At 37.3% G+C, this 24463-nt stretch overlaps 1 protein-coding gene across 1 annotated transcript in view; it reads right to left on the reverse strand.

Moving 5' to 3' along the window:
• The window catches only part of SACM1L (SAC1 like phosphatidylinositide phosphatase), a 31563-nt gene that overhangs the window by 5062 nt on the left and 2038 nt on the right, over positions 1-24463 (reverse strand). Inside the window, exons 2-13 of the mRNA XM_071735855.1 lie at positions 17880-17977; positions 16204-16278; positions 13577-13704; positions 12305-12454; positions 10561-10620; positions 8941-8974; positions 6150-6251; positions 5276-5361; positions 5005-5091; positions 4487-4555; positions 4320-4399; positions 2253-2351 (exon numbers count right to left, since the gene is read on the reverse strand). Coding sequence (XP_071591956.1) covers positions 2253-2351; positions 4320-4399; positions 4487-4555; positions 5005-5091; positions 5276-5361; positions 6150-6251; positions 8941-8974; positions 10561-10620; positions 12305-12454; positions 13577-13704; positions 16204-16278; positions 17880-17977 — 1068 coding nt within the window. The remainder of the gene's footprint in view (positions 1-2252; positions 2352-4319; positions 4400-4486; positions 4556-5004; positions 5092-5275; positions 5362-6149; positions 6252-8940; positions 8975-10560; positions 10621-12304; positions 12455-13576; positions 13705-16203; positions 16279-17879; positions 17978-24463) is intronic.

A 24463-nucleotide genomic window follows, 5' to 3' on the forward strand; every position in this document is an offset into this window, starting at 1 on the left:
TCTGAACTCCACAGATATAAAGAAGAGTGTAATAGCAGAAGTAACCAGATTTTATGTACCTGGCTCAATCCAGCCACCACTGCATAAGATGTCATATAAGCCATTAGGCACACTTTTTCAGGGAGAAAATCTATTATCACTTCTCTTCTTTCCCTTATATAAATCAGCTGTTCCCTCTTGCAACTGCATATGCTAATTGTTACCTCAATCTTTTTCCTTAGCTAAAGCAGGTCTTTCTAAATAATAGCTAACAACTAATTTTAAATCCTGACTTGCAAGCAAGCATTCAGAAAACTGAACTCAAAAACCATACTGATCACTTTATCAGTTTGATGTGCAAATGGGACAAAACTACACTTTTCCTTTTACAGCATTAAGCTTACTTTCCTTAAGATTTCCAGATAACCTACAGATACTGAATCTGTAGATTAAGTTATTCCATTGCCTTCATTATGAACTCTCAATGTGTACCAGTACATTATCCACTGTAATTGTACAGCATTTTAAGATTACAAAGTATTGGAATCGTGCAGTATTAAAAAAAAAATAAAAAAAAATCAAGCCCCTTAGAAGCCTAGGCATTTACTTCACTCAGTCTTGTGTTAACAAGACCCATTTTTGTCATTCTTGAAGAACCAGCTTTGTTAAACCATGGTTTACATTGTTGCATGATTACAGGAGGAATGAGATCTTCATTTACCCCCTTTTCCCACCAAGCTTTATCTAGAACTGATATTAGGACAATTAGTACAGTTGAAAAGCAGACATCTCTGCATCAGACAACAGTTTCAGTGCTGCATGTCCTACAATTGCTCTAAAAAAATTAACAAACAAACGAAAGCCCCCCAAACACCCCCCACACAGAGCTCTCCTTTCTGGCAGGCCTTTCACAACTGGACTCAATATGCAGAAAACAATGGTTTACTTCCATAAAAATATGTTTACCTCCCTCAGGGTTGCAGAACTATTTTCTAAGAATATCAGAAATCAGACTTTTCTGTTACTATTCAAGCAACAGTCACTCTAGATGAAACAAAGCAAGGCAAGGTACATCCAACCTAAACAAGAGCATTCATTTTTGTATCTTGTTTTAGTGACACAAGTTGGTTTGTTTTTTTTTAAATCTCTTCATTTCAAAAGAAATCTGGTTCTTTTGTAATGGCAGGCAACATTAAAAAATATGTGATTCAGTATTCATCCTACGAATAAAGGATCCTTGCTCTCTAAGAAATCTACATGCTTATTTCTCTTTATTTGAGGCTTAAAGAATTATTTTTCAGATCTACATTTTTTTAGTCTGTTTTCTACACTTTCTACTTTGGTGGTGGACAGAGAATATTCACTGTGTGGTTAACTTACACTATTACCATTTCATTAATGCATCTCCTGTTCTAGTCCATAGCTTGCCACTTTTTTTTTTAGAATATAATATACCACTGCCAATTTTGTAATGTTTAAGCTGATCTGCTTAGTGTTTTAGGCACAAGATTTCAGGAACAGGAAGGAAGCAATCAGAGAAGCAGAGTAACTAAACTGTTTCCCTAACAATATGCACGCCTACAAGTAGCAACGAGCAAGAAGTGCTTGGAACAACCTACTTGTGGGACTGAAAGATTTAAGTTGATTTGGACATTTAGTCTACTTTTATGACTAAAGCAAGATGAGAATTTGTTTCCTTGTGGGCTACTTATGCTAGCAAGGGCTAAGAATCAGTGCCAGTGCCAAGGTTTGGTGCCATGAACCATGTATACTAGAGGTAGCACTTTTTAGAACTGAACAGGTGCCCACGGAAGGAACACTAAGGGTTTGACACTGAGTAGCAGAACAATTTGCTGTCAACAAGACAGGGAATTACTCTTGGATGAAAAAACAAATTAAGGAGACTTATTTTCACAATTTTAATTGAATTACTAAAATCAATTTAATTAAATAATTTTTATAGCTTCGGGTTAAAAGGTTAGAAAAAGAAATTAAATGCTACAAAGGCAGCTTGAGTCACAACACAGCATTGCTACAAGTCTCAGAACCATTTTATCAGGACATAAAAGAAAGGCTCTACAGCTTACTCACCACAAGATCTGTAACCTTGCACATGATATCAACAGGAGATTAGATATGAAAATACTAATACACCTCCTTTATAGAAGATTATGGGTCTGTTTTGTATGTCTTAAGACAAGACAATAGAAATTATGATAAAGTGGTCTTATTTTAACAGACCAGAAGTAAAAAGAATGGCAGAGCCTTCTTACCTAAATTCATCTTGCTGTTCTGCCAGTTGATCCATCAAAATCTGAAGTCGATCCCACCTCATACGACTGCACTCTTTATGGAAGTCAAATGCTATGTATCTGTTCAGAGAGAGAGAGGCAACTTTAGATTACAGATGTACTGCAGTTCAGGTATCAAAACCCCATACAAATGGGCTGATTCTATATAACCAGAGGTAGTGACAGAGGATTTGTTTTAATTCAGAGATGGCCCCCAGCACTGGATGTTCTCCGTGCTCAATAATCATCTTCCTGAGGCTGCCCTCTGGGTGTGCATGGTGTGAGCATTTACATTTCTTTACAAGATGCCATTAGTCTGGGGAGGCACACATTCAGTTCCAAGACGTTCATTCTGTGTTGTGGTTAGTAATTTTCCACCAGTAAAAAGTACAGAAGGGATATGACTCTCTTCCCTGCCAGGATTCTTCTGCCCTCCTCTCTTCCAATCAACTGTTCTGGGAACTTCATTTCACTTTGAAAGAGACACAGGTATGGAAATGCAACATTCTTTGCTGGTATGCAGCATAATTCCTGTGGTAACTCTAGAAACCTGACAAACATTCTCCTTACAGATAAAATGCTGTCAGAAGAAAGGTAAAATCTTGTTCAAAGTCAGTAGCTGTTTAAAGAAGCACTCCAAGAGGAACAATGCCTGATTCAACATTTGCACACGTGTGTTTGCTAGGCATCACATTCCTCCCCTCACGTATTCAGAATCCAAAAGTTGTTCACAAGTTTAAGACAGTTGTGTGAAGAAAGATGGCATACATACACTCTGAAGACTCACATCTTATTCTGTCAGGTAAACACCATCAAAACTGATTATCAGAAAAGGATTTTGGCAGCATTAAAAATGGGGCTGACAAGCACCACTTTTTAACACATACAGAACACGCACCATCATTAAAACACACCCCAACAGAATTTTACATCTTTGTTTCCACCACATGTTTTATAGCAAAGATGCACAAAATTCCACAAACTTTGTACAGCTAAGGTATCAATACCAGTCCAGGTATGAGAGTGAGGAAAGAGTTCACCTTAGAAGGGGTCTTTTTTAATAAAGAAAGAAAGATCCACACCTACACACTAGTAACACAAAAACATGCCCCTGAGGGTAGTCAGTGAAGCACACAGAAGTGAGACAGACATATATAAGTACCCTCACCATCTACAAGTATGGTGAAGGCAGCAGCAGAGCACTATACAAGCAGAAAAAAGCTTGGAAAAAATTCAAAGTACACCAGAATTTAAGGGCGTCTTGATTATTCTCTACAATTCCTTACTTAGACAGAAGTTTCCTTGCTTAGTTTCCTTGCTTAGACAGAAGTTAATTCTTATTAAAACAGGATGCCTTTTTGCTTGCAGATAGAATTTTGTCTTTTGACATGCATGCATGAGTTACAGTAACAGTATAGAGGAATTTCAAAGAAAGGATTAGATGTAGGTATTAGTGGGAGCTGGATGCCAGCCCTCCCTCTAGAAGTTCATGAAAGCAAGAAAAGGCAGGTTGTAAAATTGTGTACTGCACTGAAAATTCCCACAAAGAGATGGAATTTCTCTTGTAATTTAAACCCATTCTCTCAGCCCCTTGCTACACTGAGGTTCAGACATTTAAATTATATGTTCCCCTTACTGTTTCCTCCTTTATGTCAATACTGCTTTGCTTACACTTAGCACTTTCTTAAGTCAGCAATGTAACCAAGCCCTTTAGCCTGAAGCTAGTTCTACAGGGCAATACTTTTTTTCTAAAATGCAGAGATCCACAGTTCTCATAGCACAGTATTACTTCAATACTGGCATTACCATTGCCTCTGAGCTCCCCTTCATCTTGTCTGTCTCCTCTTTGTCCCACATTTGACTCACAGTCTCACTTCTGCTTAGAATGCAAACTCTGAGCAGGAGGCATTGGTCATATCCAAGTTACTCCATAAAACTCAAACTAAATCAGACAGTTGGTAAAGGCCACTGAAGAACTGATCCCTCTGTGAGTCTCAGAGGCATTGCTCAACTTTCAGTACAGAATGTATAATCTCACTTCACATGTACCTGACCATTCCATTTGCCATGCTGTTTACCATTTTTGCAAATGTTTGCTCAAGAGGCTTCTCTGAACCTTTTTGGTTAACCTGATGGAATGATAAAAAAGACAGTATTACTCAAAAGCCTCTTTAAAACAACAGCAGCTTTTTCACAAAGCAAAAATGAAAACATACCAAGTTGACAATCATCTGCTTTCCATAGCTTATTATTTGAGAGTCAAAATGTCTTTGGAAGCCATCCATCTAGAAGAAAAAGGAAATGTGTTAACATATGTACACTACTATTAAGATCTGTTACTTACAAGAAATCTCTATAATCATCTCTTTGATCATACAGCATAGGTAATTTTGTAACTGTTTGATGTTCTCTATAGTGCTAATAGATTTCTACTTTCCTTTTATCTCTCCAGTCCATTCAGCTCTCCTTATTAAATAAGCCACAGATAACACAGCTACTGAAACTGGTTAAAAAAAAAAAACAACTAAAAAAACTACTCCCATTAATGTCTAGATTTTTTTTCAGGCTCTGAACTCATCTTAACAGCACAAGGCTTCTTGCGACTACTTTTTAAAGCTAAAGCTCAATCTAGTACTGATGATATTTAATTCTTCTGATTAGTTTGTTACCCTTTCACACAAACATGAGCCCAGAAATACATTAAAACCCCAAGACACAGAAAACACTCACATACATGATTTACTGATTTGCTGATCTGTGGCTTTGGTTTGTACTTGAGGTTTGGTCTTTGAGACCAGAAAAAAGGAATTGATCCACGGGTCTGCAAAAGAATGCAAACAGTTTTAAACAACAAAACTTATCCAATCACCATTTGAAAATAAAGCAGACTGGTCTGTTTTTTTTTATTTGTCTGCATGTACATTTTACATTATCTATATTTAGCAACAAAGCTATAGCTATATATGCATCTTAAGTCAGTAAGCAGTTCCTTGCTCTGACTTTACCTGAACAAATGATGCTTTGCTCCCCCTGTAATGTACAACTTGTTCTGTTTCAACAAAGTTAGCAGCGTGTCCTTCTGAATCAATACCTATGTATGAAAGACCTTGTTAACCAGATGCAGAACAGTGACAGTGTCAGCAAAAAGGCTTCCCAACCCCCCCCTTGTAAGCACTCACAGAAAGCATGAAAATACCAGACAGCTTCCTGAAGATAGTAACTTAAACATACCAAAGCTTAGCATTATCTGTACTAAATTGAAGTTAAGAAGCAGTTGTGCTTAACACATTTTTATACTTCTAGTCTCAGAAACTGAGTAGTTTAAAACAAAATAAGTCATTTGGAACTGAAATATTCACAGTTCAGTAGCAATGGTACTGCAGACACTGACCAATTTCTTCAAAAGTATCTATGTTGGGATTAAGAACAGAAAATGATTTACACCTGTTTCCTTGGTCACTTTTCGATTTCAAAAAATTAAGAGTACATCACTATACAGGTCTCCCCTGCTAGCACCAACAATGCACTTAGTCCTTTTGGCCCAGCAGTAGATTCAACTATTACAGACTTGCATTTAACTCAAATAAAACCAGCAAAACATTAAAAACCCCTCCAAAACTTTTCCAGTTATCCCCAGGAAGAATAAAGAAGAGTTAGTTTTAATAAATAAGAACATGCTTCAGTACATCATAAAGATTCCTAATATTTTTTTTGGAGCAAGGGCTTGAGAAAAACTATTACAAGAATTTAAGGCATTATACAACAATTACTCTTAAAGGTAAGATTATATGTGTGTGTGTATATATATATACACAGGAATATAGGGAATCTGTATAAGGGGAAGTTGAATTTTAAAAATAGATCAATTTGCTATTTTACCTCTTACATAGTAGCGTACACCAGCCCTGAAACAGCTTCTTCTGGAAACAAGCAGCCACTCAAAACACTTGCCATTAATAGAACAAGAGTGCATAGTGATAACTGATGAATAACACTAAGGAAAACCCCTAAATTTTCATTAGGATATTTTTATATACATCAAGAGGTAAGAAACATCAAGGAGCCAAGTGACCACATTCAGAAAAAAACTTTTAAAAACTTCTCATACCAGTCAGTTGAACATTAAATTTGGGAGCAACATTAGGATTGGTATGTGCATTACAAAAAGACAGGCAATAGGCAATGTCACTGATGAATACACATTGAAAGTCCTGTGATTTTGAAAAACTGTGACTCTAAAGAACATCAAATGGGTCCTACGGCCCTATATATATCATTAAATGGACTGACTTCTGAAGTTCTATTCTTTACCCATTTATCTTTAAATTATGGGTACTTTAAGTTTCTTGCCCCTATTGCTTTTAACAAGAAATACTACTCAAAGACTTTTTAAGGCTTTTGGTAAATACCTTGGGCTGTTACACCTTGCACCTCTCAGTGCAACATACCACATTCACAGATACCAGAACTATGAAGAATGTCTTTCAAACCCATGCCAAGAAAAACAGCATCTACCAAGCCTCCAGTGGGAGCTTCTTACATGAGAAAGCTTTCCTGCTCAAGCTGGATGCCCGAAGTGGCAGATACACCATAATCTGGGATTCAGCAACAAACAGCAGCCATTGACAACAAGTTTCAGTTTGAGTGTCTTATTCTCTGCTGCTTATAATTGCCTTTATTTGGACTACAGTAAACTACCAAGTCTAGAAGAAACCAGCATTTATATAACTTCTCCAAGCAGATTCATAGGATTCCATCCTTTGCCCCTAAAAACTGAAACCCACAACTTCAAAGCAAGCAAAGATAAAAATGGTCAATTTATGTAAGATGCAGTATTAGCATACTGCAGTTTATTTATTCTTTAAGGAATCTAGATACTTTGTCCTAAAACTGATGAAGTAAACAAGATCTTTGTTTTAAAATAGCATATTTCACAATGATTCTGCATTTATGATTCAATTGGGACAAATAGCAGCTGTGTCACACACCCAAGCTATGTTAAACAGAACAATAACTACATACATAAAACATTTGATTTCTATGCACCTGTTCTTATACTGCTTGTTAAAAGTTAAAAAAATACAAAATTGCCCTACATAATCCAAGATGCTCTCACAATTTGCAAGTTCAACTGAGAAAGACTTAGTCTTCTTCTTTCCTGGCAATTTACTGCCAGGCCCTAGAGCCCTTAATCCAACATTTGTACAGCCAACAGTTTCCTGCAAAGAAAGGCTACCTCTGAACTTAGCTGCTTAGCAATAGTCAGCCCATTTTCTGCCTGCAATCTCTCCTAAATTAAATTGCAACTTGCTTACTGACTACTAAACACACAAAAAAAGACATTTATTGTTCAACAGAAGGCTGTTTTTTTGGAGTAGCAAGGGAAATATTAAATGTAGTTTAGCCTTTGGGTGATCAAAGTCTCAATTACCCAATAAAGTCCATTATTTCTCATCACTTCACAACTAGAACCCTGGTCCAGGTAGCTGAACAAAATATATTTAGGTTCACATGGGGGTCTGGGGGAAAGAATCTTTGATTTTACTGAAATAACTGTTAGTGGTCCTGCAACAGTTGTACTTAAGGGTCTTCTAGCATTTTCATCACTAAAAACCCAGTTTTAGTTCCTGGTTTCTCCAAGGTGTTTGGCTAGTATTAGAACCACAACAAATCATTACTTACAGTAATAATTTATATAGTGAAAATAGGCCAGAGGAAGGTGTTAATTGCAGTCTGACAATTGCTAATTGCAGTCCACCCCAGGCTCTTCTACCCAGGACTTGAAGAGTAAGGACTGGATTGTTCTGACAATTCCTTTTTACTGTCCTTCCTTTCCTTTCCACCTACTCCCATGACATTTTCCATAGAATGAAGTCACAGGAAAGAAGGGCTGGAGATCTGCCAGCTGCTAACAGTCCTCCCAGAACAACCCATCCAGTCTGGAAGCTGTTCCCTGTACACACCTGAGGGGCCTTTGCAATGACAGACCTAAGGACAATGAACGTGGCATGAGCTGCTCTGTCCAGTCTTGCCAGTCCTTTTCATGCTGCCAGTCCAGGAGCACCTGGCACTTACTGTGGATCCCACACTGGAGGAGGAACACTGCCTCCAGGAAGCATTAGGCTTACTCACAGCATACATCCCTGCTCAAAAATAAACTCATGACTGCTTTGCTAAGGAGGCTGTTACCCAAAGCGTTGGTGCAGGAAAAGCAGCTGGCTAGGAAATGTGTTCCAGGAGCCTCCAGTAGAACTCCTTATTCTTTTATTCATCAACAGGAACATCCATAAAGCACTCCTTCAATTCAAAACTGTTCTCCCTCATTTTAAATCCAAAGTAAATGTTCAGTGAAGGCACCCTCACAGCAAGATAAAAAGTGTTTAAGAATGATGTGAGAGCATTTCCCATACCCATCTTTACCTTCAATCCCATTGCAAGATAGTTATGCAAATCATGCCTTAAATACATTAAGCCTTAAAAGCAGAATATTTAAGTGAGTTAACATATGAGTGGGCTGTTGAACAATGTGATGCTCATATCTGAACAACTTGATTCCAACACTGTGTTCCATGATATAGTTGCCAACAGCCAGCAGAGGAGCTGCATCAGGCACCATCCTGCAGTCAGGACTACCACATTTAGCAGTCAGCTTTACCACAGAAAAGGATACATCCATGCATCACAGGGGTAGCAAACCTATGGATCTGAAACACACACAATGCATGTTAAAAATAAACACTGACTGGCAAAAAAAGGCAAGCGAGTGACTATACTTTGTCTGTGGAGGGTTTTTTTTTAAATAGTTTTATGTGCTTCTTATTCTTTTATTTTTTGTTTAGGGTGGAGTAATTCTTTGTGAAAAAAGTCCAAAGAAATATTATTTCATGTATTCATGTAACCCTTTTAGCAGCTGGGAAAAAAGTAAAAAGCCTAATCCTAATTAAGTGACCTTGGGAAAACAAAACAAAGAACAACCAAGCTGCTTTGTCCTTCTGTACATGGCATTTACTCTTCTACAAACATGCCAGATATAAAGCAGTACACTGTGAAAACCTTGTTAATATGGTATTTGTCGTGCCTCAACAGCAGGATGTAAGCAGAGACAGTAATAAATAACACAGGGCTTCAGTAAGGAATAATTCTATGTGATTATTACTTGAAATGCTGGCTCCAGTTTTTTTTTTTTTTCATCTTGCCACTCTTGAATAACTGGGTTGTTTGTTTTGTTTTTTTTTTAATTTTCCCACACTAGAAGGAAAAATACCACATCTCATTACCTAAAACTTACTACTGCAAGCTACCTGTAGTCAACATCAGGTCACAGTTTCCCATCACATATCAGTTCTCCCTTTTCAGCTTCTGGGCTCTGCCTCCTACACCTGTTTTCACCAAACAGCCACAGTTGGCTTGCCTTGCTGTTCCCACCACAGCTTCTCCCTGATTTCCCAATCTTTGTTTGCTTAGCACTAACCAAACCACATACCCAGTGCATATTCTGGAGGGATGTGCCAACAGCCCTTTACTAATTCACATCTTCACATTCCAGAAGCACTGCACAGTCCAGCCTTTTGGAACAGCGCAGATCTCCACAGGTTACCAAGACAGAAATAGCAGCAGTGCGTCATTCACTTCAATAAGTGAGAAGCACTAATGGAAAGAAAAGGTTGCTGCAGTGCAGGCAATCAGATGTTTCACACACATCTGAAGTTTCTAGTAGGAAGGAGCTCAGATCAGTCTGGCTACAGAGGCACTGTAATTGTGGCTCATAGTCAGGCACTTCAGATTGCTGGACTAAGGGACTTCAGAGGTTACACTTTGCTACTCAATTTGAAACAAACTGTCAGTCTTTTAATTACCAGCTTTATGACCTTTTCCCAAGGCAAAGGGAGTTTAAACTGCACTGGTGGAGAAAGCAGCTAGCCAGTCTTTGAAAAAAAAGTCATCACATATAGCTTGCCTATGCCTACAGATAAATAAGGAACTAAACATCAAAAAACCTCGAGAAGCATACACTGTGCAGGCTAATGTCTCCTTTGGTTTATATGAACACTGTCTCATATAAACAGTAGTATCTTTAAATGCAGACATTGTCAAAGAGGCAGCTTTACAGGTGGGGACACCGACAGTTGGATGTTTGACAGCAGAACTGTCATGCTGTGCTAAACTAGAAGATGAACAGCCACATTATACTGGATTCTGGTTGTCTGAAAAAAGACAATTACAAGAAATTGTACACTTACAGTAAAAGTATATTTGTTCTCTATTATATTAATCACTACAAAGTGCTTACCTCTGGTTGAGCAGCAAATTCTCTAAGAAGATGTCCATTCCATACAAACCGTGGATCTGCCTGCAGCAGAAAAGCCAACATACTTTTTAGAGACTGTCATTTCTGTTTAATTCAACAGAAAGGGAAGTTAGTATCCATGTATTACACAAGTTCAGGTGAGCAGATGTACACAAGGTAGAATGTCCTCCTTTCATCAGTACCATTCACAACCTCAACCAGAAATTTAAATAAAATAAAAATATTTAAAAGAAATTGTTTTCTCCAATCTTTAGAGGTATTGCTTGACATTTCAGGCATGCTGAAACACTGATTTGCAGCATCAGAACATTCCAGTCCTTGTCCTAAGAAAATCAGACTTGAAGTTTATCCAAAATTTTAAGAACAGTAACACTCCTAAAATGGGCAAAAGGTAAACATGCAAGGAGTATGCAATAATCAACAATTCTGAAAATCAAATGTTTAACAATACTTGTAGCTTAAAAGACAAAAGTATTTAAACACTGCTAGAAAAACAGTCCTCTTCAAATCCGGGTATTTCCTATTCCTAGTTCACTGCAAAAGTGTCTTAAGCAGGTTGCTGAACACATTCCAGAAAGCCACCAGATTAGTCACAAAAGTGACATTTGCTGCAGAATGTCATGGAGGCTTAAGGGAAGTGGCATAAATTTCAACTTCAAGATGAGGGAGGCAGACAATAAATCACTGAGGATGAGGGTTAATTCAAGTTCAGCATTAGAATAGTGCTTTGCCTAATAGGAAATAATAAATACAAATAAATGCCAGAACCCATCAAATCCTATTTGCAGCATCTAGAAACAGTGAAATAACATGACAGTATGCTTTGACTGCCTCTACTGGGATTGTTTGCTTCTACCAACACTGTTTTGAAAAAGACCCACAAATTTCAAGCCAAAATGCCCACACAAATACAGACCAAGCTCCTCGTAGATGGGCATCTCCAATTCCCAAAATTGCCACCACTCGCTCAGTAGGCTCTTATACTGCAACCACATGTGAAATTACACTGAAAATGTTTTAACCATCTAATTCCCAAATTTACTATGTGATTCTGTTGTCTTTAAGACAAAAGCAGCAAATTAAACTAATCAAATAAGGAACAGGCATAGTTTATATAGAATGCTAACATCCTAGTGCCACCAACTATAAAACCCACAGCTCTGTTTCACGTTAGCCTGGAAAATAGTTCAAAGTGCTGTTTATTCCAATTTGGAGTTTTTTTCCTCTACTGATTCTAAGTCAAAGACATTATTTGCCTTCTCCCATTTTTCTGCTTAGCTCCTTGCTGCAATTAGAAATGTTCAATATTGAAATCAGAGGCAAGTTTTAATTTTGCATTTTTAAAAACCATTTAAAGCAGAATTCAGAAAGTAATTCTAACTGCCTGATCTAGAAGTTTGACACCACATCAAAACAGATTTCTGGAACTTCATGTTGCTAAACAGCTATGGGACTTAAGGGTGGACTAGTAAGCCCAGCTGCAAACCCTAACAGTTTCAAATAAAAAGCCACAATGCTTAAAAACTTGTGTACTGAACCATTACAGATCAGAAATTTCCACTGATTGCAGTATCACCATCCTAAGCTTTTTATACAAAGTTTCCCTTAGTTTGTGACTGTTTGTTCTGACATCATTTAAGCACCAATTGCATAAACTGAATTTAAACCATGCAGAACTGACTGGCAATGTTTGAGAGACAGACACTGAGCAAAATTAAATCCTTACCCTCTCAAGCAGGCTCATTTCCTGGAACTCTGGGCTGGTGTTGGCTAATCGTTGCAGAGTATGTGTTAGATCATACGTTGTTGAGAAATAAAATCCATCCACACTCAAGACATGACTAAGCATTGATAAAAATACTTTATTGTCTTGCAACTGTTTAGAGGAGAAAAAAAGACAGATGATGTCTCATTGCTATCAAAACATCTTATTCTTCAGCTACCATTAGTTTTTATTGAACAGGTAAAATTTGCTAGTGTTCTAGCAACACACAACATCCAGAGATTGCCAGGCAAGAAAAACACGAGATCGCAATTGTGGTACCAGTTCACTGGTAACTCTTGCCTAATTCTGCAAGAGCAGTGGAGAACAGTACTTCTGCAAGATAAAGAGTTCATGAGATTAAACTAGTATTAGTTGCAAGCAAGAAAGAAGCCATTATCTCCCCTGAAAGCCATTCTGTCAAAAAACAAGACAAGGTAACAATGCAAATGAAAGTATATAGTTTACTGTCAAGATTACCCCAATAACTAATTTGTGTTGTTTCTAGTTTTCATTAACCTCTTTTTCTGAAACTGCATCAGATTCCCTTTCAGCTCCATTTGTTAGGCATCCTTATCTATTCTTTATCAATCCACAACAAATCTGTTTCAAGCAATCTTTACCCTTTCTCTCCCTCAAATAACAACAACAACAAAAAAAACTTTTCCCTGCTGGGTAATTACATAATTGAGCAATTCCATAAAATAAGCAAACCACAATTAGATGACATCTAAGCAGCTTATTATAGGGGCTACCAGAATACTAAAGCTGTGAGAAAGCCACAACAGCAAGAGCATTGTGATTTTATGGACTTGCTCAGGGAGCAGCTTTGTAACAGGCTACATTTGCACAACTTCTTGAAAAGCAGCACCAAAACACCTCTGCAGTATGGCAGGAAAAGCCTTCACGAAGGTACTCAAAGGAGAAAAGAAAATATAAGATTCAGGAATAAGAACACAGATGCAGCAACACATTCCACCTTACACAGTACCATCCTTAAGAGAAATAATGGAGCTCAAACTCTGGGAATCAAGATGCACAGTGCCAGTCTTGTTATCTTGAATGACCTAACATTATATACATCTATACTCAATATTGCAATTATAGCAGCCTGAACAAATTGGAGAAAAAAAAAGTACAGTCCAAAGAGCTTTTTTTAAAGCTTTGCCTAGTTCCAGTGGATTAGGTCTCATGGTAATGGACATTTAGATAACATTCCCCTAATCAGTAACCTACCTGTATATCAGTTAAGTGCAGCATGGTTTTTTTGTAGGAGAGGATGTCAAAGTCTGTTGCTTTCCAGATTGCATGACTGAAAATTTCACCTACTTTTTTCTTTTTTGTTATTACAATAAGATACGTGCCTGTAAATTAGAAAGAGCAAAAAGTAACTGCAGGTATCAAGAAAAGCAACCTTTAACCCTACCAAAAACTGAAACTAATACCAAAGAGTGAGGTTTCTTCAAGTTCTACTCATTATGTTCTCAACAGTAAGGGGCTGGAAAAGAAAAAACCTCACTAGCTAAGCTATTCCCTTCTCTATGCTCACAGATCTTGAGCTAGTCATTAAGATTAAAGAATTTTTAAAAATGGACAAGATAAAAAGAACTGTCAGCTATTCTTACTTCAGACCAGAGGCAGTCTGAAAGTATTCAGGGTTTACAAATGCAGAAAGAGGCCAATGCTCTTAAAAAGTGGTTTGGAACACACAGAACAAGTCAGAAATACACAAAATGAAGCATGTTACAGTATCCAAAAAAGCCACTCATCTTTATGCTGAAAAAATATATTTATCCTAATAGGTTCAAAATAGAGCAAAAAGAATGGGGTTTCTTTAAATAATTTAAGATGGTGAGTTCAGTTTTCCAGGCTGCATAAGTAACAAAGCAAAAACAATCATGACAGTTCACTCTAAGCAATTTACTTACACTTGTTGGTAAACACAGCACAGCCTTATTTCCAATCACATATTTCAGTGCCATCTTGTTTTTGAAGAAAAAGGTTATTACATGGATACCAGTGGATCAAAATATCTCATCACCTGCATCACCTACCATTAAATGCCTACTTATTTCAATACAGCAAAACAATGAGTAGATCATGCAGGAAGTGTAGAACCACAAATCTAGTATGGTTTTGTACTAAGCATTCAAAGAAGTTTAAAAGCCAAAGCAGAAACAGTTCACATTGTATGCAGTAACTTTCCCCATTATTTGTATTTACTACCATACCTAGATCTAAACCAAGTTACAGGGACAGGTGAATTAGTATACCAGGTATCTAGTCTGTATAGTTAATCAAACAGCAGGTACCACCCCATTTTTATTTTTTTACTTTCACAGCTCTAGCGTTATACCTTTTATTTGGGTAGAATATTCAAGGACTTAAGAGCAATTTAGAGTGTTGGCACCTCAAGTTAAAAAGATTGCTTCTGGTTGGTATGTCAGAAGTATCTAGCTACCTTGCAAAACCAACACATTACATCCACAACTATGCCACAGATGCTTCACAAACATATTACATCTGATACAAATTTTCAATATTGTCTTTTCCTAACTGGGTATGCAACATTCTGTTTAAATTTCAGAGCTTCAGATATTTCTTGAGCAATGTTTTTTCCTCTAAAACTGTAAGGTGAAAAATATTTATGCTTGTTAAAGATACTGTGTTTGTAGATAATAAACAAGTTTTACAGTTAACAGTGAACTGTTTAAACACACTTAGATAAACATTTAACAATACCATCTCTAGTTGTATACTAACATCTGTATACTAACAACCAGTACAAAGCTTTTGGGGCAGGAATAAGAAAAACCAGGCTATTGAAAGAACTTACATACTTCTGTATTTGATACAGTATTCAGTCACACAAATTAAAGTCATTATCAAGTCTGTAAGTTGTGAAAATGCCCCTTTGAGGCTGTTCAATTTTAAAACCCACAGGGCTTGTTAAGTACCTAAGACAAAGGTGTTCATTAGATGGCTCTTACTCTCCAACATCCACAATTCTTTAAAATATGACCATATAAAGATCAGTAGCTTAAGATATGTCAGAAGTTACAGCGTTTAACAGTGATGCTTTCCTTCAGTCAAGAACACTGCAATGAGTGAAATTAAATCCTGTCTAGATAAGGAGATTTCTGTTCAGTATGTATGCTCCTTCTATCATTTTTCAGACTACATTTGTCTCAAACTCTAATATAGTCTGCCCCCAAAAGATCTTTTGAATAGCTACACTTACTTTCCTGGAAAGTCAGACTTCACACAACAGGTTTATTTGTGGCAGGGACTGTTCAGATCTGAACACCACTTACCTTATCCTACAACACCCTAAAATATAGAATTGACCCACTCTGTTTCCTTCTAATGCTGAATTTTCTTTGTATTTGTAGGATAGTTATTACACAATCACCACATGAACAGCATCTACTTGTCTATCTTCCTGTAAGTCTGTTATTTGTGTACCAGGATTATGGATTTAAAGTCACACTCTGGTTTTGCCTGTTTGCAAATATTTGACTGTTGCATCAATATTTGACTGTTGCATCAAATCCTGCAGCTAAGATTAAAACAATTCTGAAGAGTAAGATGAAGTTCTTGGCACATATTTGAAATGCATTCCCTAAAACTCAACAATTAGTCAGTTAGCTCTACTTTTAGAGCAGCTAGAGGTTTAAGAGGCACATGAACTTTCTTGATAAACTACATTTGTATACCTCTATCCTCTAGCAGCCATGAGGAAAGCCCACCACACTGCTGAAAGGGTAACCTCAAATACTGGCAAGTAATATTTTTGTTATTAAATCTTCTTTAGCAATATTTTTCCCAGGTATTTTTAAAGAGCACAGTTTCATTTTCCTTACCTGCCACCAATCGGATTGTTCCCAAAATACCATATATAGGCCGTGTAACAGCTGAAGGGGGAATATCTTTCTTAACTGAAAAGAAAAACATCAGAATTTCAGACTGCTGCTTTCATAATAGTATCAGAACACTATTAAACTAAGTTTTGTCAAGGCTTCTTGGTCTAATCTCAAGTTTTTCTAGACTCAAGTATAAGAAGCAAGGCATCAAAACTTCAAAGCCTGCTGCAGGGGCAGAAGTGAGAGATGTGGACATTTCTAACCAAATTTTTCATGTAGTCTAATCAAAACCAGTCCTTCAGTTGAGTAAATTCAAGCTCATTTACATGAGAATGTAGCAAGTAGACAGACAATAATGTATTGTCTCCCCAGAGTCCAGATACTTTGTTTCAGGGCCATTAAGGACAAGACATTAAGGACAAACAAGCCACAAAAGCTCGTGCCTCCAACTTTGATTGTTCCATCTGAGCTTCAGCCTATTTCCATTTCAGAAAACCTAGTCTGCTTTTTGGTCTGTATCTCTGCAAAATTACCAACGACAGCATAGATGTGGCAAGGGAGATAGCATCACCAATAACATACCAAAAGGTATCCAAATACCAATTACAAGTCCTAGCACATTAAGCTTTCATCTGTCCACATTTCTAAAATTGCAGAAGGGATGTTAGAAAAGTTTTCTTAAAAAATAGCAACTCCAAAACACTCATGCCAGAGTTACATATTTTCCCAGAGCCTGGAGAACCGAGTAAAATAGCACCTGATTTTTCCTTTGCTTTGAACACCCTGCAGGTTCACCTGATAAAGCACAAGTAATGAGGACACATTAAGACTAACAAGCCTTGGGACAGCTGTCTTTACAGTTTTGAAGGGACAACGCTGAAGGAGAAATTGAAATATTAAACTACAACACCAAAATTACCAGTGGGATGGACATACTACTCTGACATGAGGTATTCAAAAGACCAAATAAAAAGAAAAGAACCACTGATTTTTATATTCATATTACTGTAGCATTTCTGCCTGTTCAGAGATTAGTAATACTGAGGTACAAACACCTGAAATACCAAAAAAGTCACCCATTGCCTTAATTTCATGCTGTCATTTAATAAAAGTTGAATGCTTTCATACATTAGTTTCACATTTCTAAAAGTTTAAGTAAAATCTTGAAGACCTCAGCATCAGGAATGCTTGAATGCATTGACATTTTTATCAAGACTTGCAACAGAACTAAGTTTACAGTGAGGGCTTTTCACTTTTCTTGCTTCTAGAAGCTTTATGAAAACTCAGGTTTCAGTATTTAATAACAGACAGCACTGAGGCAGCTTGGCAAAAGGTCCTGAAGCCCAGTGTATCAACCCTTCCCATATTAAATCTTGGATTTATAGCACCAATCCCAAATTGGTATTAGCTTGGATGAGTCAGTTTTTATGTTGTGATACAATGTCTTACCAAAACCAGGAAGCATTATCACCCTGGTTACCCAGAGCATCAATCCCACGGGGAGAAGGCATTTCAAAACAAAGCTCTTTGCAGGACATAATACAAAGCACTATTTTAACACAGTGACTAAAGATAAAAAATTCTCCCCGTATCAATTTAGAGATCTTCTGGGAGTACCTAGAGCAAAATAATAGACAAAAGAGTTACAGATTGAGAAATGCAAGTGAGGAGAATACCTGTAAGAGTGACTTCTGTGGAGACTCTATCAATAGCAAGCACATCATCTGCTCCATCATCACAAGCTTCCACATAGAACTTCTCTGGTGTTATATGCCTTTAAGAGAAGAGAAAGGAAAAAGGAATTAATTTACCAACACTTACTTTGTGTTTGTTTAAATTTAAGCACTTTGCCAGGTGAAGACAGAGCAATCTTAAACCTTATTTCAGATGCAAAACCAGAATTCTCACTGGATTACTTCTCATCAACCACCAGTGCATAAAAAGCAAATCAAACTAATTAGTTACTGCAAAATACATGGTTTCTTTAGTATCTGGGTTCTTATTTAATACTGAAAGTTAACGACATAGGAGGTGGTCCACAATATAATCAATGTAAGCTTATCCTATGTCACTTTGAAGCCTGGTAAGCCAAAAACAAACTTCATAAGAAAAAGTTTAATTAAACACTTCGCAATATGTCAGAAATGAAAACACCACAACCCTGATGCAAGTCTAATAAACACAAAAATAATGTCCAAGGTGATAAAAAAAACACCTATTTCACAACAGAGTATTTAAAGTATTTTAGGAATCCACTAGAAACAACAATGAAAAAAAAAAAACCCACAAACAACCCCCCAACCAACCAAACAAACAAAACCAACCAGAACAGTTAGAGTCACACATTAGTTTGCAGTATTTTGTTGAGTAATACTGAGTATTATGGAGACCAACATTACCATTCCCCAGGTCTGGCAGCCAGGTTTATGCAACAGATGGAATAACCTGTATCCTCCTTATCAGACACATTAGATAAATGACAAGCTGACATCCTCTTCAGACTTCATACCTATCCTTCCTTTAGATAAACTGTGTGCATTACAACACTAACCATGAAATTAAACTCTTTTCAGTAAAAATACACCTGTTGAGACACTTGTACAGAAATAACATGTCTGGCATCTTGCAACTCCCTGTATTTTTGCAAAGTATGAATTGTAGCTGTACATAAAAAATGCTAAATAAACAACCCCAACCACCCTTGAACAAATGTTCTTACAGCTCATAATTATTTTTCTTAGTTGAAGGCTTGATAAGCCTAGGGGCCAGAATTTTAAACATCTTGATCTGGAAACATTCTACAGGATAGATATTTTTAGGCTCCTTCTCCCTAAAAATAGATTTTTTGTTTCTTCACTTTTTTTTTTTTAATGCTTCAGAAAGCTGAATTAAGATCCTAATTTAGATCAGAAGAGCCCTTTGAGTGAGGAATAGAAGACCTCTTTTAACGTGTCTAACACCCCACCTTCCACCCACTAAAAGCAGAGCCATCTTCACAGTCTACCCAGCTTCAAAGTTAAACCCTATTTTTAGGGTGTATATTGATTTTCCCCAAAGATGGTGATTCTATAACCCAGAGACCAAATGCTTAACTAAACTGGAAAAAAAAATTTAAAAAGTAAAAGTAAAAAAAGATTATGCAGATAGTTTCTTTCAAGGAAAAATAGTCTCCAAGTCCTAAAATGGGAAGCAGATCAACAACATTTCCCTTGTAAATCAGCGTGCTTCATCTTTCATGTACATGTATGAAGTGCTTTATCTTTGAAACTACAAAGATCAGAGTAACAAATACAAACATGCTGTTCATGGAACATTGGAAGCCTGAAAACCTCTACTCTGCTTCCATTCCTTCTGTTTTTGATGAAGTGCACACATGAACCCCTGGCTCTTTTTAAGGGGGTTTCATAGCAATAATGGGAGCAGTTTTTTCCAGTGAGGAACAAACAACTTTTCACAAATAGAACAGACAAGACAAGCTTATGAACATTTATAAGCCCTCAAGTTGCTAAAGAATTTAAAAAGAAATCAGGATACACTTTATAAAGGTGCAGTCAGAAGCCCATTGGTAGTTGGCAAGAGACAGCAGAAGACATTTTTTTCCACAAGAGAAAGCTTCAACTATTTAACTTCTGATGGTTTCACTGAACAGGCAGCTTTTTCTGGGAGGTCAGTTGACACACAAGACTACAGCTAAAACAAATGGGGAAAAGACCCTGCAAAGTTTAACACTGGACCTGTGATACAATTAACACAGATGCTTATGCACGCCTACTCAACCTGACCATCTTAAGATTTTTTTTTTCAACTTATTTTCAACATAGGTTGTAAAATAGTGTTTAAAGGTACTGAGAACAAAAGTTTCAGCTTTTGAACGCTTTGTATAGAGAACACAACATGGACAAGACACCTACATTGACCATACCGAGCCCAACCAAGAATTTCCATACATGACCAGGGTAAAAGCTGCTCCTTTCACCAGTGAAACATAGACATAACCATATTAGTCTCAGCACTGAGATCTGCTTGCATATTTGTTAATGCCTGTTTTCAAACAACTGAGAAAAAGCTTACAGGTGTAGAGTATTTGTCATATAAGCACATTTTCTACTTACTACACACAAGAATAGTAATTTCTCCCTGAAGAAGAGGAGAAAGTGATTTAAAGACCACCTAGGAGAAAAAACACAGCACCCTCCTCTCTTCTGCCCTCCCCATTCACAAGTTGTTTACATTAAATTTTATCCCTGACACAAGGACAAAACTTTCCAATCAACATCCCCCTTCCTACAGTCCTCTCCAAGACCAGATTTAGTGACTCGAGTGTCACCAAACACTTCTGAACACCAGACAGGGGACCCCTGTTTTCAGATCAGCAACCCCACCAGTAAAGGCCACGTGCAGCACACTGGAACAGTCTTGGCATTGACTGGGGTTTTGGGTGCTTTTGTTCTGGAGGTCTTTCTAGAGGGAAGGGAGGAAATCTGCTTGCCAATCTATAACGTTGAGAGAACTTATATCCTTTTTCTGTTGGGATCACCATTAAAAACTGCCTATAATACAACTGCACAACACCACAAGCTGAAAAGCCCAATGCCCTGCAAAAAAGTTAAATCCTTGCTTCAGAAGAAGTGGGAGAATTAGTGCTCTTCGAAGTTTTTAACAGAAAGATGATTCACTTAGTTCTTGCTTCATTTGTATAAATACTTGAAACTTTCCTAAAATAAATATAATTGAAGAAAAGGCCAAGACAAAGATGTTTCAGATCAAATGTCAAATTAAAGACTTACCAATTACCAGCCTAGTAGTCTCATTCTCATTTAGATGACCTTTTCAATCTTAAAATTGCTATAGCTAAGATGATTGCCTCCCACTGCTCTTTCAGGAAGGAAACTGATGAACACTGCTTTCAGACTGGTGTTTTTCCATAGACTCTATTCACAAGCTTGGAAAGGTAATACACATACTTATTTTACTGATCTTAAAAGATGATGTTAAAATGCTGAAAGAAGGATCACTCACAATAATTATGAATCTGCAGAGAGATCAATTCTGTTCCCTTAAACCAGAGAGGAAAGTCCAAATGCTATTATAACCAAAATAATAAGGGACTAAGTATTTTCTAGAAGCCAATGATTTCTGTAGTTAGTTTTAAAACTGATTTTCCTACACCAGGCTATATTCTGCTCTGTATAACCTTCATGACACTGGGGCCTGCCTGCATATTGCTGCTGTCTATAACCATCCAAAACATCAAGAACTCTTTTAAAAGCAATAACTCGCTTCCATTACAACACATAAAACCTTCACAACATCCAAGTTTCTCCTTTTTCCCCCCCAAGCCTGACCACCATTAACACCAACTATTTCTCAGTATTGCTAAAGATAAAAAGGGAGTCACAAACAGGAATAGTTGACATTAATAGCCTAACTCCTGGTACTCAAGGAAAGGATAGGTATTAAAGCACTACAACCACCAAATTCAAGTATTCCTGAAGGTGACTTGGATCTCATTTTGAAAGTCTTCTCCAGCTGAAACTGTGAGGATTGCTGCCAAGCAATAAAGCAGATTTTCAGTAAACTTCATACTTACAATTCAAAACTGACAAAAGTGATTTTAAGACCACCTAGGAGAAAAAACACAGCACAGCTGCACATCAGGCCTTAGCCTGAGTTTGGCTGTAGTTCTTGTTTGGGGATGGGGTTTCTGTGTTGTTATAAATAAAAAGGCACTTTTTCACTATTTCAGCTCATGTTGCTGAAGTAGCAGTTGGAAGGAGAACCCATATATAAAGGGTGCACAGAGGCTACAATAGAAAATATTTTCAACTCTCTTGCATTTAAGAACCAAGTTATCACCCATGCTCTCCAAACTGGGCCAAGAACAGCATTACAGCATAAATGTTTTTTAGATGCTAGAGGCATTTTTAATGCCCAGATGAGAAGATGCTCTACACGGGCCTGAAAAGGGACGAAAAGGACAGCTGCACCTGTGACCAGTTAGAAGGAGAGTTAACTCCATCACTCTCATTTCTGTATTTATTTCCACAGCATCCAAGTGATGCTTTGAATAAAAGATGCTTTCCACACTTGTAATGAGTGTTTGAAAAAGCCTTGTGTTATGCCAAGTGGTCTTCCTCTGAAACTTTCATAAAGTTCCTACTAAAGCAAAGATACTTTGAAATTACCTTAAAACAGGAAGTTTCACAGTTCACTTTTTTCTTGGTGGGTACAAATATTATGAAAGATTCTCTGTTCTTCATTCAGTTCAGGTTTACTGTATTCCTGTGCTTCATGAGAAATTAAGGTAAGTCCTCCTGCCTCAAAACTCTAAGAGCTACATCTTAGGATCTTCTAAGAAAAAACATCTTCTTTTGTTTTAACTTCTCACTCTCATGGATCTCTTAAAAGACACTGTATTTTCATTTTAAACCAGTAATCACAATAAGACTTCTCATTTATAATCCAAGGCAAAAGGCTGCCTTACTAAAGGCACTCTTGATTCCTATCAGAGGAAAAAAACACCATTGCGTGCTTATGCCATATATAACGTCAGTTTAATTTACAGTTAAGCGAGACAGCCTTTTTTAGTGTGTATATTTGTTGTGACATTTCACATCATTACTTGTATTATCAAGCACTGTTGTACATCATGAAGATGATGCAGGGTTGCATCCCACATTTTAATTCAGCAGATCATACAGACAAGAACATCCCTGGGCCCAGATACAGCACGAAAGAGGACGCATCACGCTCTAATGGTAACTAAAGATAGTTATTCACTCAATATCACTTAAGTCTTCTAGGCCTCCACAGCCAAACCCTTACTTCACCAATTGATTTTTTTCACCATAAATACTTAGCATTGCTCTAATGCAGGAAACTCTTTGATGTCAGCCTCTAGACACCATAACAGCAACCCCAAAGCACCCCCAGTGCTGCGCAGCAACGCGTTTGCTGCACGCGAGACACCCGAGCGGTCTGCAGGGAGACACAGGAGAGACATCAGTACAGGCAGAGTCCCAGCTGAGTGTTAAGTAACAGTGCTAACATCATGATGGTTTCATCAACACTCCAGAGATACCAGAATTTCTAGGTGAGCAGGTGTGCTAATTATACTTCTACAATAAATATTACACCTCAAGCAGGAGCAGCTCAAGGAACTGGATCATCTGCCATGGAGCAGTAGTTGTTACCAGGAGGAGAAAGGGAATACAGTCTCACAATTTAAAAACCACTAATGGAAAAAACCACTTAAAAACGAACAAAAAAGGTATGTATTAAAGGCATAGCTTCATAATAACTATTTCTAGTTACGTTTCTCTCAAGATGACAAATAATTTACTGATCAAACTAACATCCTCCTCAATCAACATCCCTGATCTTCACCACAACAGCTACTTAAGTCAAGCAGGAAAAAAAAAAAAAAAAAAAAAAGGATGCATAGCTGCTCTTTCTAGAAGTTATTATCCAAACTCTGAAAACTCAGTTTAGAGAACAAGCAGGAAAAAACCAACAAAAAGCCAAAGATAAGATGCATTTTACCTCACCCCAAATGCACACAGGAGAAAGGCACTGTGTTCAAGCATAGTAGCTACTAATAACTGACCAGTATATTCACAAAGCACGTAGCCATAATTGTGTGCAGCCAGAGTTAAATGTGAAACACAGCTAGTGACCCACAGGATACTGAGAAGGCTATCAGCAAGATAAGCCTTCACCAAAGCACAAAGGAAAAAAAAAAAGTTATTTTAAGTGAGCCAAAACAACAGCCGGGCCTCTATTCTGCAGACAGCTTTAATAATCAGTTTTTATTGATTAATTGGGCTGGTAGCTTCATTACCACCCACTAGCTTGCTACCTGCAACCCCTGTTTGCATTTTACAATTTATTCCTAAGGCTATGAGAGGAAATTAAGTAAATACAGCAGTGACACAGATTACACACATATGGACAGCAGTTTTCACACTAATAATTTTCCCCAGCAACTGTTGGTGTAACTCAAATATAGTTCCAATGGTAGCACAGACACTAGACATCAGCATTTTTACCAGTATCACATGAGCTTGACTGACAACAACAACAAAAAAAAAAAAACACAAACCAACACTGTTACCACTAAATCCCTAAACTGAAGTCTAGCTTGGATTTCTCACAAGAACATTATCCTTTGACCTTGCTAATCTAGTAAATTTGCCTCACCATCCAAATAGAGCCCCGTATCTAAAATACAGGGCTGCAAGCATTACCACAACTTGGTCTA

The sequence above is a fragment of the Heliangelus exortis genome, chromosome 2, assembly GCF_036169615.1.
Source record: "Heliangelus exortis chromosome 2, bHelExo1.hap1, whole genome shotgun sequence".
Taxonomy (NCBI): domain Eukaryota; kingdom Metazoa; phylum Chordata; class Aves; order Apodiformes; family Trochilidae; genus Heliangelus; species Heliangelus exortis.